This window comes from Anoplophora glabripennis, unplaced genomic scaffold (assembly GCF_000390285.2).
Source record: "Anoplophora glabripennis isolate ALB-LARVAE unplaced genomic scaffold, Agla_2.0 scaffold1, whole genome shotgun sequence".
Classification (NCBI taxonomy): Eukaryota; Metazoa; Arthropoda; class Insecta; order Coleoptera; family Cerambycidae; genus Anoplophora; species Anoplophora glabripennis.
In genome coordinates, this window is record NW_019417028.1 from 4352681 (window position 1) to 4370709 (window position 18029).

An 18029-nucleotide genomic window follows, 5' to 3' on the forward strand; every position below is an offset into this window, starting at 1 on the left:
AATAAGAATCAGAGTATGCCTATTTCAAAAAACCATTGGTAAATTCAAGGGAACAACAAACGTACAAAAAGAACGAAAAATGACCCGTTTTTCGACATAATTTTCCCTGTAACAATGAAAGTAAGCTCTAAATAAAAAAAGTCATTCTTAATTTTTTGTTTAATTGACGATTTTCTGTAAAGTTACAACAACTGCGAATCAAAATGAATTTTGCATGAAGAATGGGCGATAAATATCAGAAAACCATATGTATATTTAAAGCAATTTTTAAAATAAGTAAATATTTATAATAGACTAGAGCGGACCTGTCGAAATTGATGAAAAAAAAGGCAAAATAATCAAGTATTTTGGATAATTTTTTTAAAACATTTCAATTGTTCCGAGGACATTCTAATTTTGGTGAAAAAAACTTTAGAGTATAATAAAACAACACACTAAATTTCATTAAAATCGGTTGGATAGTTTTTGCAAAATAATTTTTAACTTACAGTATATTGTATAAAATTCAAATCTAAAACTTTTTTCCTCTTCAATATCCTTCCAAAATGCATAAGTTCCAAGATATAAGTAATAAACACAGATAAAATAGGTATTTTTTAAAATATTTTAAACATTTTTGCAATTTTGAAAATGTTCCGGATCTCGCCCCACACATTTTTTTATAGATACTTGTCATAATAAACAATGATCAATACTAAAAATACCCATTTTTACACTGTCATAATTTTTTTAAAATTTTTCAATATTTTACTCTATTAACAATTATTTATGGCCCAGGGAATTTTCTATGTAATCGACAAAATCTTGCAAGAAAATGAACCATAAATGTAAGCCGACCCTGTGCATCTTGTGCACGTGCGTTGTTGTGTGCCTCACGTTGCACAGAGATCTCGGTTTTTAGTGAACGTGTGGTGTGGTGGTTTTGGTGACAGACACATGCATGGAAACAACTTTGAACAATTTTTGTCGAACATATCGTCTATTGGTAAGTAATTCGTTTATTCATTTAATTTTTGTGTCACTTTTAAACGAGATTTGAATAAACGTCGGCATTTTCGAACACAAAATGTAAACCGCCAAAACCGCCGCCCTGTATAGTGAACTAAGAACAAATTCTGCGCTAAAAATGGCACGTGCTGTTTGCAGAATACGATCGCTTTTCAGGAAAGTCTGTTACATTCCTGGTCAGTTACTCTAGAGCGTGTAAGTGTATTGAACAAGGCGAACAAAAAGACCTCACGAGTAAACAACCAGGCCAAACACCGAGGAGAATACAGAACAGCACACACATTTATAAATTGACATGGTTACTTGGAATTCCTTGTGTGTACCGTCGTATTATCTTTCCGATTTAGCCGGTGTTTACTTGGGCAAATATACGCTAAAAGCCACATCATCCTCTTCAAGGTATCGCAGATTCAACAGAATGGCGTGCATTCCCGAAAATTTTATCAGGCGTCGATTGTGATAAAAATGACATGGCTGATTAAATTCCGACAATGAGTTTTCTTCACAAATAAAAAAACAATAGGTTCCAGTCCCAGGTTACTTTGTTATTTTAATTAGAAAAGTGTTGATTGGACAAATATTTGACGACAGTTATCTTTTGTAGTTTTTGAACACGAGTATTTCCAGACCCGTTATCTTTTTTTTAAGCAATATTGGCGATGCAACAACCAAATTGCACAGCATACCTTCAGCATGCTCTATCATCTCCCAAAAAATTAATTACCTGTTCGTCTATTACATTGAATTTTCGACATGTCATTATCATTCTCGCAATTCATTTTTGGTGTATCGTTAACGAACAGCTTTCTCTTTTTTATGAGGAGATCGGTTGGCTTGCAATTTTGTTGCGCAGGTACCGTTTTCTTTCATTAATTACGTGTTATACAGGGTGATACTCGAAAAACGTATATTCTATTATTAGCTTTTGTATGTTTACTTTAACCATAACTTTTACAATTTTTTTGCATCATTTAGAATAATTTTTTGCTAATTACGAAAAATGAGATACAGTTTAAACGTTGATTTTTACAATCTTTCTTTTTCTAATTTATCATCATTGAAATTTCAGTTTTGAGCATATACAGAGAGTGAGAAACAAGGCTTTTTCATTCGAAATTTAACTGAGATACACAATTCAAAAGCGCGACAAATAATTGGAAACAGTTTAAAAATTAAGACAAAAAAAACAAAAACCTGACAAATTCCGTTTATCAGCAATGATTCTCAGCTAGATTATTATAAGAGATCGAAAGTTTGACAAAATTCTACCCTAATTTCAAATATTTAGTAGATATATCTTTTATAGATTTTGAGATAGTCGAGAAAATAGAAACTGGGCATTTTCCTTCTTTTTCACAACGCAATAAATATTTATTTGATCAATTTTAAGTCTATTACATACTAATCATCATTCATGGGAGAAAATTTCTCATTCAGAATATCTCGAAATCCCTTCTATCACCTGAAACAGTTGAGAAAAATGTTCAATTCCGTTACTTCCGATCCGACATTTTCAAGCAGAAATCGTGTGCACCTCAGGGGTCTATTTTGGGCCCGCTTTTATTCGTAACGTTCATTAATGACATAACATAACGAATATTGATGGAACGCATTGTTTGTAATACGCTGTCGACTTAAAACTGTTTACCGAAATTAAATTTGACTACGACCGTTCCAAAGGAAGCTCTGAACGCGTCCACCACAAACCCTCTTACCACCGGAAGGACCTGGGTGAAAAATACACCACCCCCGTCGAAAAAAACCCTCAAACCAAGACCACATGCATTACTACACCTCTCTTGCCTTACTATCGAAGTCACTCGCCTCATAGGACCACGTGCAGGATATCCCGGCGAACCTCCTCACGCATCTGCCCAGCTCCACGTCCTCGTGGGTGGTGTACAGGTGCTCCAGACAGTCTTCCACGTGGGGCGCTATCCTCTTCAGCGTCTCCCTGCTGAAGATCACGCCCGGCCCGCCCATGCAGAAGTTCTCGTCGGTCTCCAGGGACAGCAGGCCGAACTCCTCGCTGTTCCCCCGCCCCGTTTGCCCTATGAACCATGGTTTTTTGCTGTCGACGGAGCGGAGAAGGTCCTCCAGTCTGTCGGGCCGGATGTAGACGTCGTCGTCGGCTCTCAGGAACCTAAGGGGTCGAATTTCTCGTGTTTAGGGGGTCTTGTGGTGCTCCTTGACGGGTACAAGCCGCTCAACATCTGGTTGCAATGAACGCGTTTGAGTAAACAGTGACGGTTTGTTAGAAAGTGATCGAAATGTCGTTAAAAACACATTAGATGTTCTAAAATAGTGGAAAACCAACCAACCAACTTTTTGAATAAATTGAAGAATTTCGTGAATTTATTAACAAATCAACAGCTTTAAGAAGTTTCTCTGGAAAGCACATTCGATTTCAGAAAAATTACTTTAACAGAGCAGTAAAATATGACTCTAAGAGCAAACAGTATCGGCGCCACCAGATGTTAAGTCCCTTGTACGTCGGGAATCAATACTAACCATTCGTACTGGTCGACGTAGTGGTCGTGCATGTGCTTCAGCATCATGAAGGACTTCTTCTGCGGCGGATACCCGTCGTCGACGCCGTCCAGCGGCACCAGGGGCACGTGCTCGCTATACGAGAACTCCGAACTGTAGAACATCACCTTGCCCGGCACCTCCCTGCCCCACGTGTCGTAAACAGCCTTGGCGCGCGAGTCCAGGTACTTAGCCGCCGTCATCACGCCGACGAAGAGGAGGTTCTTGTTGGAGGCCCGGGCGTCCTCCTCGCGGATCAGCTGGACGGGAGTGATGTGTTTTCTTTCGCGAGAGTAGCACATGTCGAAGGTGGCCAGCTTGGTGGAGGTGAACAGGTGCGACGTGAAGATCCCTATGAGAATGCCTAGGATGAGCTTCAGCAGGCGTTTTCTCCTTGCCATTATCGTCAGTTGGCAGTCCTGGAGGCCGTCGCTGCGCGATCCATCACTTCATCGCGTTCGGAACCTGCGCAAAACCGACACCGGACTTGCTAGAAAAACGTTTATAGGATCGCGTCTATGAGCAAGGTAACTATAATATGTCGCGCCCTCTTCCACACAAATCTTAAAGAGGAAGCGTACTGTGAAGGGCGTAGGGCCAGGAAAGTGTCATTTTTTTTTTATTGAATCGCCTCGTTCTATACATTAAAATTGTTATTAAAATTAACTTCTATTAATAACTTTTACTTTTTAAGATTAAATTGAAAATTTGTACGGACTTTTATCCTATCCTTGTAAATTTTTTTGTGTAATTGTGACCAAAAAAAAACAGGAATGGAGCAAAAAAGGCAATTGTACTTTTTCATTAAATCAAATGTATTGTGTTTTGAACCTAGTGTTTCTTTTTATACTCTTTTCGCTCTTGATTTATTTTGGTGTACGAAATGTTGTATCCTCCTTAAATGTGAAGCTAACTTTTTAAATTTTTCTGAAGCGTTGAACTAACTTTTCCAAAACCACCTTTGGCCAGCGATTCGAATGTTTCTGCTTAACTTTTATTGGCCAAATCAGTTTTGCAATTAAGGTTTTTTAACACCATCTTTTTATTCACTTTTCCTTGGCATCAAACATGTTGTTTCAGTTGACAATAATGAAAACGACGCATTCTGAAGGTAGGTAATAAACGTTTTAAACTTTTAATTCTTACTATTGATTTCCTCTGTTTTATTTTCTGAATAGTTATTTGATATAATTTCTTAAAGTAGGTTAAGTTTTATAGGCCAGGAATTACAGAGTTGGACGCGACTTTTTGTTTCGGCAAGTTGAATTTATCACTATTGATGTTAAATATTATGTATAATATCATATTAGTTTTCACAGTCATAAAAATAGGGGGAAGATTGTTTACAGGCTGGTGAATTGCATAATTTTTACGTAAATTCACGTTTTTCGCTTATAATTTTTTTCCGTTCATTTCCACGAGAAAACAGTAAATTACTTTTTTTTCGTCTTCAAAATACCTACAAAACTAGCCCTCGAGCGTCAAAAAATATTGATTAGATCAAAAGTTATAAACAGAAGAAGTTTCAATATCTCGAAAATCGAACGGCAAATCAAAATTTTATGATAGCGGTGGTTTAAAATAGAAAAGTAATTTTGATTTCTATTTGCAATTTACAAACGAGGTGCCATAAATTGCACTGCACCTCGATCATAAATCATCTTTTATGTGACGATTGACACTTGCAACTTAGGACATTGCCAGTCGCTCGACGGCTTGTTGGCTTTTTTTCTCTAAATATTGTTCTTGAGAGATATGACTGCTAGTCACCTATCACTATAATCTCGACCCGTTTCGGATCCCTGATAAAAATCAAGGTTAGTACGGCTTAATACGGACATATTTTTATGTTGCTTGAAAAAAAAATGCCAAATAAAAACGTCTATAAGTATAATATTAACAACGCTTTGTTGTAATGCTTCTATTCTCGATTGTACCAAATTTCCGTAGAATCAATGTTAATGTCCTCAGATATATTTAGAAATAGGTGAATTTTTGTTTAAATTTTCACGTCCTGTATCTCCAAAACTATCGAGTTGCTGACTCACGTTTATATGTATAACCTTTTTGGTTTGAAATCAATGTATTTTCTTCACGCGCAAATTACATATTAGAAATATTTCATCGCGTCAAAATCAATTCGATGTTACCAGCCCTACATTTTAGTTAATCCACAGTTCACACCCTTCCACTTGCCTCTGTGTTCAAAACAATGCAGATAATAATTGAAAAATTTTCGCTTCTGTGCGACTTACATCAAACTACTAGGCACTAGTTGTACTAGGCACGCTTGAAAACTAAGACTAGCGGTAAGAATTCTCGGTTCATTTGAACTACTTCGAGTGTGAAGCGTTTTTTTGAAGCTAATGCAATTATTCCGACCGCGTTGAAAAAAAAAAAACAGTCCTCTGCCAAACCACCGACTGAACCGCAGCAGATATCCTCCGTGTTTGTTTTCTAGCAAGTCCGGTGCCAATCCCTCACACAGAACACTACGAAACCGAGCCCCGCGTATCTCGCCGAGGTTTATCTCTGAACCGGGGTCAAGAGATCGACTGAATGAAGCAGTCTCGCGGATTCACACGCGGAGGACGTTATCACTTTCTCCACGCACCTAGATAACGACGTGACGTCCTACGGCGCCTGTAATAGTGCACCAGGTGCCGAGATGAATGGGCGTCCCGCGAACTGTGTCTCTCGGTCGACGTTTCGGCACTTATATGTCATCCTTGACCTCTCGCGTCGGCTTTCGGAACGTGGTGCACGGTCCGCAACGCGTTGGAGCCCGTTCTCGGTCGGTGGCCCCGTCGAACTAGCTGGCGCAGGCGATGCAACGAACCGACTAAGCCGGGGCGGGTAGACGAGGTCGTGGCGGTTTCGGCTTGAGGTAGTTGGGCGGGCGTCTGGCGTTTTGGGTGTCTGCCGGAGCGGATAATGGGGATGTGTCTGGGTCCGCGGGCCGGCAGACGGACGTCTGGGGGCTCGACGTCGCGGCAAATTCGGCTTGGCTATACAGGGTGAACCAATGTTCCGCGTATACGAGCTACCACAGGGCAGATTTAATGATAACTTACCTTTGCACAATGCTTTTCAAAATTATTTGAAAAAAAACATTTTCTTTGTCAATTTTGATGACCCAAAGCAGTACACGGAATGTTGGGACACTCTGTATATCAAATTTGAATCGTGTTGTGTACAGGATGGTTCACCTTAAGCCAACTCATGGCAGAATATCAAATCTAACAAAATTCACCTCGGGTCTATTCCACAAACTCGAGTTGAATTGAATTTTGTTACGAAACTGTCGAAAAAAATTATAAAAATCACTACGTCACTGAATTTTTCGAACTTTCCATGAATTTCAAATATTTCGAGAAAAAACTACACTATTACAAAGCACTATTTAACGTCTCGCCTCTATGAAGGTTAAATTTCCATGGCTTTGTCCAATAAATTAACAACTAATAATTTAAAAACATAAATTTACAGTTTAGAGGCTATTTTAATTTCTTGTATGTATGTATTTGCATTATAAAAGCATTGATTTTATCTTACAGGTTCAGTATTAACGATTAGATGCTCTGAAAGTACTTTGTCCTTTTCTAATTGTAACAGATAAAAAGACAAAGAAATATATTTAGAGCATCATAATGAACTTGCCTTTGGTACAGTTGATGCGAATAATAAAGGATAGTAGCATCCAGTTCAGTAATTTGTGGTAGCATCAACTCAGGCAGAATGAAAATCGCCGCAAATAACAATTAGACAACCAGCCTTACAAAATAGGACCAATGAATACAAGCCTAACTTATATAAACAGAGACAAAAACAGTTTAGAACTGTCTCGCTTTCTTTCTAATTGTCAAGCTGTTGCATCTCAATGATGTTCTCCACACCACACTCCGCAGAGTAGCTTTCAGTGGTGCAAACCAGGTTAGGAGTTAGGTTATGTTCTAACAAATGTTACTACAGCTTTAATCTGTTGTAATGTCCTTCTTAACCGCAGGTACACATTCCGAAATGTCTTATAAACCCCGTGCGATTTCTCTGTTTTGTTTAAGGTATACTTACTTGTAAAAACTTAGTTCCTCCTAAATATAACCTCAACAAACTAGCCTTGGAGTCATGCAAAGTCTTACAAGTTCGATTTTACGCAGCAAGGAAGGGCACAAGGGAGAGAAAGAAGAAAGCCAAAGTGAAGGTGGAAATAGAGAAAGTTGGATTCATCCCTCACAACCAAAGAGACAAAGACAAGTAAGTGTAACGTTTTATAGAAACATGACGATCATATTTCGTGTCTTTCAGGCTGCTTGCTAATCGAGAACAGAGGAAATTCGATGATTCCTGGAAAAAGGACCCAGTCGATAATGTTTACGTGGCTAAATATTTTAAGTGGGTCGTGTATCCGTTTGTTGAAGCGGTGGAATGTCACAGGGAAACTCACCACCCCGAAATGTACAATAAACCGAACGCCAACCTCTACGCCACTGTAGAACTAAATATGCAAGGAGAGAAAAAAGTAAGTGTAAACGTTTCGCTGTTACGTTTCTTAACTTGTAAATTCTAGACTCGTTTTGTGGACAATTTCACGAGAATCGTGAGCATACCCCACAAATTTGATCACGGCGAACAGCGAATGATCATCGCGTTCGCCAAGAGCCCCGAAGCACAGCAAGAGGCGGCCGAAGCGGGAGCAGAGCTTTCCGGCGGGGTAGATTTGATTAAGCAGATCCAAAACGGGGAGGTTTCTTTGCAGAATTTCCAGTATATAGTGGCGCATCCTGAAATTTTGCCTGAACTAGTTGTGTTAAGGGGTTTGATGAAGCGGCGGTTTCCGAGCCCCAGACTGGGGACCCTAGACGTAAACTTGGGAGAAACCGTGAATAAATTCGTTAACGGGGTCGTTTACAGCGCCATTAAAGACGAATACGAGAAGGATTTCGGTATTGTTGAAACCATAATTGGGACGGTGAGTAGGAATTGTTTTTTGCGTGTGTTATTGATTGGCCGATACAGGTTTTATATGCAATACAGCAATATAATTTGGAAAAACTGGAAACGGGAAAAGCTTTTCGATTTTTTTTTTAATTAAAAATGATTTTGTGACTTTCAGAAATTAATTATTGTAACGTCATGTAAAAAATGCAAAAAATATCAGCGAAAACATTTGTATTGGTCGATTCCTAGCGCAAACTAATTATTGGAGATATTTTAGTTAAATATGGACGCAAAGCATTTGGAGGAAAATTTTGGGGCCCTCGTTAGGGACATCTATATGATGAAACCGAAAAGGGAGGGACATTTCATATCGAGGTAGAAACGTACGTTTTTTATTCTTTTCGGTAACCGTATTTGCATTTTTAGATGTCTCTTGTGGAGCCCGCCGTCACCGGAAAAGTTAAAAGTAGATTACAGTTTGTATCTCGATACTGGAGACGCTAAGGAAGAAGCGGCAGACGAGGAAGCGGAAGAGGAAACTGGAGAAAGAGTTACTTTATAAGATCAATATTTTGAGAATGTAGTTTAATGTTTATAGAATATTCTGTTATTTAATAAAGATTACAAAGAAAAATTACAAAATTACCCATTGTTATTTATTTCCGCTATACATGGTGGCGTAACTTTTATTTTTTAGAAAAGCGTCTCGAAAATATAGTTTCCACACCACTGCTTTTTTGTACTGACGTGAAATCACAGTAAATGATGTAGGTCCCCGTTAAAACTCCTCGTATCAAATTACAAAAAACGTATCTCGGAGATATGCCCGAAAATCGTTTTCATTTTTTTAACTTCAACACCCTGTATCCCGAAAGCAAAGCGTTAAGAGCAACATTGCCTATTATCCCCATTAATTTTCATTTTAGAATCTAGTGGTAAAGTTTGACTCATTCTTTAACGGACACCCTGTATACAAGGTTATTTTAAATGGAACACCCTATATATAATTGCACTATCGACAAGATAAATTAAAAATAATACAAAAATGTTACGACTTACCTGTACCTAGATCTAACCGTTTTCGAGATAATCGGCATTTTATAAAAACTTTGACAGAAGCAAGCGTTTCGAAAATTTCTTATATCTTTCTTCGTTCTGGAAGCTTTCACTTGCTTTTCGGAACACACAAATATTGCACTACACTATCAAAATCACCTGAAGGTTACACTGTGTCCTATTTTTTACGTTACATGTTGAAAACTTGAAAACTGAAAACTTTTTAGATTCAAATAGAACACCCTGTTTATTTTTTGCACCATATTATTACATATTTCAATTCGTCTTATGAATAGTCCGGTTTTTTATTATTTGCACGAATAACTTTGCAACTACAAATACTAAAAGCTAAATCGAGCAAAACTTTTAATTATTACATATATGTCATTCTATTTTCACATACCTAGGTATAACTTATCAACTTATTTTCCAAGTTTCTCTATATTTAGAAACTATTATTTTGATTAAAAATGTTACGAATTGATTGCTCGAATGAACAAAATTAAATTGTTGATTTAGGGATCATTTCGTACGTATCTTAATCTATTTGAGTGAAATTAAAAACATAAAAATGTCGTTTTAAACATTGGAGAATCGTATGTGGCGCCATCTACTCCATAGAAGTCAAAGTACTCTGGAAGAAACATATGACAGTTATCTATTATATCTAGTGTTGCCCTTTCTGGTGAATAGATGGCGCTCAATGATAAATTCGAACTAAGAAAACTTCATTGACTAATCGAGATAAAGCATCAAAATATTGTTAGAAATATATTGAAAACGTCTAAATCATGATCCTTTCGTTTTTGTACCCACTTTGATGTATTTTATTGTATCCTAAAGTCGTTTTGAACTACTTTTAAACTTTCTGAAGTTGTTTCGGTATAAATTGTGATGTACGTATTCTACAGCTGTTTTTTATTCCAAAGCTGATTTGACGAATTTTCTAATTTGTGATACCTCGAATTTGTTTTTTTTTTTCAATATGAAACTGTTTTGATGTATTTCGAAGGATTTTGTAGATAGTTTTCGAAATATTTCAACGTATTTAAATGTTTTCTTAGATATTGCTAGACATTTTGCGGTATTTAAAAGTTTCTAACGAAAATGTCGAAGTTTTTAACGTCTTTCGAAAGTATTTCTAGGAATTCTCAATGTATTTCAAATACTTCAACATATTTATGTTTTTCCAGGTATTTTTTTACACACATTTCAAATTTCGTTATACATTTAAAATGTCTGTGGCGCCACCTATAAACATAGAAACAATTTATTTGTATCTAAAATGAGTGGATAGTGGTGGTTTCTGCTAAACAAAATATTATATCCAAACACCAAACAACTGAATATTACTGTAATATAATTTTTATTTTATATTTATTCCTTATACATTTTTCATACACTGTATTCAGTATTTTTTTACACTTTTATTTTCACAATAATCTTTTAATCTATGGAAAGTCTGATACAATGTTTCAGTTATACGAAAAAAATAAACAATACGCCCTAAACGCGAAATAATAAAATAAACAAACTCTGTCAAAGAAAATATAAATTGCATTTAAATTCATAATACGCCTAGATTACAACTCAGATCGGCTATACATCCTTTTTATAAATAATATAATGTACAACATATACAAATAACCAGTTGAATGACTAGCATGGTTTCACTGCGTAAAAATGTAAAAAATAAATAACAAAACATAGGTAGGTACTAATGAACATTTCCTTCAAAGCATCAAAATATGCCTCAACTAAAAATATATCAAAAATAATACATATAACTTCTCTCATATATATAATATTTTTACATTTAAATGTTCCGTTGGAATGACAGCTTTCTGTTCACGTAATGGAATCATATGAAGCACTTATTTCTAAAATTATCATAATTATTGAGAGGTTTTTAGAAACAGTAATATCACAACATATTTGCTGTCTTATATTTCACATGATAGGAAAGTTCCTAGATGGACGATCTAGGAACTTTATTCGTGGTCAATTAAAAGCGCCATCTATGATTTGCGACGTAAAATGTAACTTACTATGGTTTGTTCCTGCACCAATTTTTAAATTCAAAACTTAGCTTGTATGGCATAGTAGCGTGATTTTTATGAATACACATTTAAATTAATTTCAAAGGCACCATTTTACGTTTGTATTGTGAGTGTTATAGTAATATTTATTAATATTTTAACCTCTGGTCTATTTAAAATACAGAAATATGAAAAAAATTACATTTTGGTTAGACTAGTTTGTTATAAGAATTAAACAAACTGCACATATTTTATTTAATGTTAGTTCTTTGGTTCCGATGTTATTGAAAACTAGTAAAATAAAAATAAGTGTTAAAATCGTTGAATATAATTAAGATTGGTAACTCATGATATTGGAGAAGACCACTACTCTGCGGACTATATGCTCCATCCAGAATTGATTACACCTCCAAGACATAAACTGGTTTTGGATTTATAAGTTCTTACTAGTATGTCATAATTGTGTCTAACGACGAACGATTTAGCTATTTGGGTGTCTATTTACCGAGAATTTTTGATTATAAGTGAGATATAACCTACAAATATTAAGCTGTGATATTTAATATGACAGTTATGTCTAACCAACACTAAAATTGCAAAAGGCGAACAAGTTTTAGATTATGCTTTCTTCATAATTCTGTATTTCAACTCATCCGTTCATCATATCCTTACCGAGCTACCAATCAGGCCATCTAAGCCCAACACTACCCAGCTGGTCATCCCAACGAGACGTCTAACCAATTAGTTCCCTAAATTCGAAGACATTGACAACAAAAACACAATGCAGGAAGATATGTTTCTGTATAATATCAGTGAAATATTAAATTATGTGCAATTTATTAAAAGTATTTATAACTATGTACAACCGGCCCGTCGGCCAGCAGATAACACGTTCATCATAGAACCATCACCACCCTGGAGTTGTGGTGACTGTGGTGGCTGGAGTGGTGCTGGTGCGGACTGTCCGGGTCACTGTTCTGCACCACGTTCTCCGGCTTGCTTTCCTCACCGTTCCACTTGCACATGTCCGGGTTGCTGATCTCCGCGAGGCTCTTCAGAGCGTCGCAACCTTCGTTCTGGGGTACCGAGGCCAGCGAGTACTCGGCGGCCCCCGAAGGCGATCTGTTTGTCGACGGTGGGGAGGTGTGTATGTGGTTGGATCCCCACATCAGCACCGTCTGCCTCGGCATCTCCGTAACCGTCGTCGCCACCGGGGAAAAGTGCTGTGGGGTTGCTGAGTTCTGACCCATGTGGTGCGTGGGGCTCTCGGATTGGTGGATCAGGGATGTGTCGGCTTTGATCTCCTCCATCTTCGGTGTTATCAATCCCGTGTTCACCGGAGAAGAGGAGTGATTGGACGCGAGTCCGTCCACGGAAGGGTGCTTGGAGAGTTTCCCACAATCTTTATGTCCCAGTTCCAGCTGCGTGCTCATAACTTGTATAGGTTGTATGATCCCCGAAGACGGACTCACAGAGTAGGGCCAGGACACGTCCAAACACTTGGTGGAGTTGGGAACGACGTACCCCCTCGAACTATCCATATAAGTGGGGTACTTCGCTGTGGTGGTGTCCACGACCTGCTGGCAAGGGTAAATCTTGTCGTCCACAGGCATCACCGTGGCTCTGTACGTGGTGTGGTGACTAGCCGTGGTAGCTGCAGGGTCGTAGGTGGGTACGGCGGTCCTGGAGGACATGTCCAAGAAGCCGTTGCCGACGTAGGGAGTCGTCGCCGGGGTGTGGTGGTAATCCGGGTAGTATGAGCTCAGTGGTCGGTACTGATGGAACAGGTTCTCGGTTGACGTCAAATAACGGTTGTCCAGCGCTGTAGGCGTTGGGTACAACCCGTGCTGGAAATTGGAATGGCTCATGTACGACAGGCTGTGGTCGGGGGTGGCGGTGGGGTAGGGAGTGGTGTACATGTTGTAGGCCGTGCAGCCGTCGGGGGTGATGTAGTCCACCGTGGGCATGGGGCTGACTACGGCGGTGGTGACTGTGGCATTGGACGGGGGGGTAACCTAGAAATGCAGTCATCGTTAGTAAAATACGATCTAGACAAATAAAAAGTTAGTAGGTCTGCTCCAGCAAGGTGCTGCAAATGTTGGAAATTTCTACAGAACACAAAATCTACTCCTTTTCAATATGGTTGACTGGTTCAAGGTCAAAATCATGTATTCCCTCAATTTATCAAAAAGTGTACGTCTCTACTGTGGTTATGCCAAGAAATAACTACCCTCTATGTACATATATCCTCCCTGCACTAACCTGACCACTAGAGGATCCGTGCGATAGTTTGCGTTTCGTCCGACAGGTGGACAAGAAGTCCCTCAGCTGGGTCTTGTATCTCCTGTTGACTCTGGACGGCGTGGTTGATATGCTGTGTTGCGTCACGTTGGGCGTGGTAGACAGCAGCTGGTCGTTTTCGGAGAAGTAGTTGTTTGGAAGACCGGCATCCAAGTAGCTGACTTTGAAGTCCATGGTGCGCTTGCCGAGGAGATCGCGACCTTCCTCCTCCCTAAAAACAACGTCATAAGCATTCGTTTCAACGTTTTAAAGACTCAAATGAACGCTATTTGTTATATTTAACACTTATTTAGTTTCATTGTATCAGTTAACTGGAATAGAATCATCTACAAGGCCAAAGGAGATTCTTGGACAGAGTCAATCAAAACAGCTCTTAAAGGGATCAGCAACAGTATAGGTGATCCACAACACATGATTGGTCGTTGTGGGGAAGGATGGTGACTACTCCACTGTATATACTTACATCAGGGGACGGTGCGTGCTGATGACGAAGTCTGGTTTGGAATTTTTATATACTAATCTAGAGCTGGTTTGTAGCCACTGCCACTGTCCATCCTTGGTCTGAAACCTGTAGGCTATCATCCCCGATGCACCAGTTTTTAATACTGAAAAGAACAAAAGAAATTAAGCAACATAAAACAAATTTCTTCAACAAAAGAAAGAAACTGTACTTACATTCCTGATGAGCACTGGCTACATAAGCTAAATCGTCGTAGTGAACCAAATCATAACCACCCATACTAGCTAGTTCAGAATCCGAATAACCTAATAACATTTTACCTCTGCAAAAGAAGACTGCCATCAGAACTGACACAATTTGAAGACATAATAGTATATGGAAAGCTAAAAATTGTAATTAATGATTTGAAAAAAGGTGCAATGGATTAAGATCTGTACTGCCTGAAGGCCACCCTTACCGTTGATCCATAGAAACTAACGCTAAATCTAATTTGTGTTTGCTCTTGAACATGACTTCCTTCTGGGGTATCTCCAGCAGGGAAGGGGGTCCAAAAGGCGTGCAAATCGCGAAGAGACCCAGGGGCGGTTCTTCCGACTTGCGGTTCTGACCGTGGAGCACCTTGACACGACCGCGGATGTCTAAACGCTGAAAAATCACAGTCGTGGGGTATTCAACAGCATTAAATGTTAATCTCTAGTAAAGTACGACTCCCGGATCGAGTCGGAGGGAACATCCCACTTCTGATGCGGTGAACTTACCAAGAAACCGGAAGTATTGTCTAGAAGACATCGGAAGCGCACTGTGAAGCTCCTTTCCAGCAAGTGGCAGTTCTCCGGTAGGAGAACGTCCTGGAGGCCCATGTTGGCGGACTCTGGCGGAAGAAACGAGTTCCACATCAGCTGCCGCTGCAGTTCCTCCCTGTCCTCCGAATGGACCAGCTCGTAGACAGATTGGTGGACGATGTCTGACTGAAAAACAAAGGTTGTCAAGTATTTTCCAGCTGGAAAAATAATTATACGGCGCCACGAAAAAAAAAGACTACTGAATTGCAACAGGACTACAGACAGACCTCGCATTCTCTTAGAAACTACTCTGCGGACTAACGGTCCGATCAGCATTGAGATGCGGTCGTTTTTTATTGAGTTAAAGGAGTTTTAGCGTTTTTTCTCTTAAATTAATGGACTTACCTGGTGAAACCCTAAATAACCTTCTATACTGTGTGTGGCGAAGAATACTTCTCCTTCACAGGTCAGTATCATGAGGAATCCGTTTAGTGCCTAGAGAAATACAAAAATTATGTAATCATGTTGTAAACGGTGTTGTTTTTATTATTTCGGTCGGTATGTACAGGGTGTATCAAGCTCGATAGTATGGGACTATTGTGAGGATACAAAAAAATTTAAATAACTTTGGATTGAAAATTGAGCTTACCAAATCAAATTTACACTTGTTATTCATACAAAATCACCCTGTAGACATATTACCGTTAGTTATTACTGCAATTAGCCTTAAAACGTTTTTTTCTACATAATTTTTTACGATTATGGTTACCTGGAGAAACATCTCGCCGTCCAAAGGAGTGTGGTCGAAAGCGGTGAGATCTCTCTGTCGGTGAAGACCGGCTGCATCGTCCTTATCTTTGTGCATAACCACTGGAACAACAACAACAACAATTAGGTCAAAAATGCCGAGCCTGCAACACTCATAATAAATTAATTGCTCGGCCACGCGTCTCGATGCATGCTTTTGCATACACAGAGAGAACAGTCTAACGATTAAAAACAGGAAATTATGTTTTAAGATCTCTTTCATAGTATCACTGTCTAATAATCTGGCCTAAGGACTTTAAGCCTATAGAACCAAAAGTCCATAGTACAAAACCACCGCGGTCTGCAGCTGCAGCGTTTTGTCTACATTCGCCGTGCGTCAGTAACATATCTTCTAATCCGCGATTACTGTAGTTATGAGAAATTGCTATAAAATACTAACTAAGAACAGAAATATTCGATTACAAACTTTTACCAATACCTAGACTGATGCTGAAGCAACTGTTATATGCGGAACCGGTGACAATTAAGGAATAACCAATTTATCTCGAGCAGACATACTGTTGAAACGAAAAACACGCATTCACAAATTAATAAAAGAACTATCAGTCGTGTGACACAATCTGCGTAATTTTGTGTGTCGAATTAAACGAACATATTTCTCCGCGTGGAGCGTACCGTTTTCTATTTTGTGTAAATAATTTTTTTTACCACGACCGTACAGCGTTATGAAAATGGGAACGCCATATTCATTAATCCTTAATTAATGTGTGTGTGCCTGGTGGAACAAATCGGCTGGCGTGAAAAAATGCAAACACAACATTGTCTTAGGTCAGTCGTAAATAAACAAGAGTAAATATCAACGAGTCCGAGCTTAACGGGGTACTTTTCTAGTTAAATATATGAAATGTAGATGTAGTGATACTTGTTTTATCTAATTTTTACTATAATTGTTCCCATACTTTCACAATAATTAGCGGTATTAAAATTTTAATGATATAAGATTATCATCGCATTTAAAATCTAGCCGTATCGTTAATGAGGAGAGCAGTTGTTTGCGAAAAAGAACTAAAAGTGTACAGGACACTTAGACAGCCAGTATAAAAGTGTACAACTGTTTTAAACACTTTTTGGTATTTTGAAATACACAAATTTTGAGAAGGATACCTACGAATCTGGTTATATATTTTTTAGATATTGAACCTTTTTATTCAATACTTATAAGACATACAGTGTTAAAAGTGTATATTTTCTTTGACGAAAACCAACAAGGAATGGCTGAAGCACTACCAAAAGTGTAAGCGCACGCCAAAGTGTACTTTTGCACTTTTAGGTACTAGCATACTTTGTTTTGGGAGAAGCTAAGTTGTCTTGAATGTCTTATTTAATGAACAGAGTTTCCAAAATATAAAAAAATTGTAACAATTACAGCAGTCTGTATAAAAGCACACTTTTAAAGTTTTGTACACTTTTAGAAAATATTAAGAAAATGTTGGAAAGTGCCTTTAATGAATAGGCGGTTGTGGCACATTAAAAGTGTAAAAATGTGCACTAACGCCAAAAGTGTACGATAAAGTACACTTTTGTGTACACTTTTTGACAGTTAACAGTACAGTTTTAGAAAGGCATTTAATGAATGAAAGTTTTTAAAGCATCATTAGAAACAAAAGAACTAAAGATTCCAAAAGCGTATAGTGTACTTTCTGTAGATTCCAAAAGTGCTCAGTAAAACTCACTTTGGACACTTTTAACATCTCGTAACTGTCGCACACTTCTGACAGCGGCTACTTTATGAATCAAATTTAAATATTTCGAACTTCAATTTCTTCGGCTGAGTGTCGCTGAAGTGTGCATAATAGTGCACTTTTGTGTACACTTTTTGACGGTTAACAGTAGAGGTACCATTAATAAATAAACGCTTTTAAGACATCACTAGAAATAAAAAAGCTAAAGATTTCAAGAACGTGCACATTTTTAACTTTCTGTGGGTGTCAAAAGTGTTTAGTAAAATTGCACATTCGGACACTTTTTACATCTCATAAGTACACTATCGCACACTTTTGACAGTGGATACCTTATGGATCAAATTTAAATATTTTGAAATTCAATTTTTTCGCCTGTGTCGCTAATGCGTGCACTTTTGTGTACACT

At 38.2% G+C, this 18029-nt stretch overlaps 3 protein-coding genes across 3 annotated transcripts in view; 1 reads left to right on the forward strand and 2 right to left on the reverse strand.

Moving 5' to 3' along the window:
* Positions 1-6351, reverse strand: part of LOC108917520 (chondroitin sulfate synthase 1) — a 36154-nt gene extending 29803 nt beyond the window's left edge. The window contains exons 1-3 of the mRNA XM_018724195.2: positions 5793-6351; positions 3520-4002; positions 2833-3151 (exon numbers count right to left, since the gene is read on the reverse strand). Of these exons, the coding sequence (XP_018579711.1) occupies positions 2833-3151; positions 3520-3938 (738 nt within the window). The 5' untranslated portion in view covers positions 3939-4002; positions 5793-6351. The remainder of the gene's footprint in view (positions 1-2832; positions 3152-3519; positions 4003-5792) is intronic.
* Positions 6352-7327: 976 nt separating this feature from the next.
* Positions 7328-9120, forward strand: LOC108914120 (39S ribosomal protein L1, mitochondrial). The gene is made up of 6 exons (XM_018719876.1): positions 7328-7543; positions 7599-7791; positions 7843-8056; positions 8105-8506; positions 8753-8850; positions 8902-9120. The coding sequence occupies exons 1-6, from the start codon at positions 7525-7527 to the stop codon at positions 9035-9037; spliced, it is 1062 nt and encodes a 353-aa protein (XP_018575392.1). The 5' UTR covers positions 7328-7524; the 3' UTR covers positions 9038-9120.
* A 1872-nt stretch (positions 9121-10992) lies between these two features.
* Positions 10993-15956, reverse strand: LOC108914039 (aryl hydrocarbon receptor protein 1). The gene is made up of 8 exons (XM_018719768.1): positions 15883-15956; positions 15519-15608; positions 15090-15299; positions 14789-14976; positions 14547-14653; positions 14335-14476; positions 13833-14082; positions 10993-13585 (listed from the first exon to the last, which is right to left on the reverse strand). The coding sequence occupies exons 1-8, from the start codon at positions 15892-15894 to the stop codon at positions 12467-12469; spliced, it is 2118 nt and encodes a 705-aa protein (XP_018575284.1). The 5' UTR covers positions 15895-15956; the 3' UTR covers positions 10993-12466.
* Between the last annotated feature and the right edge of the window lie 2073 nt (positions 15957-18029).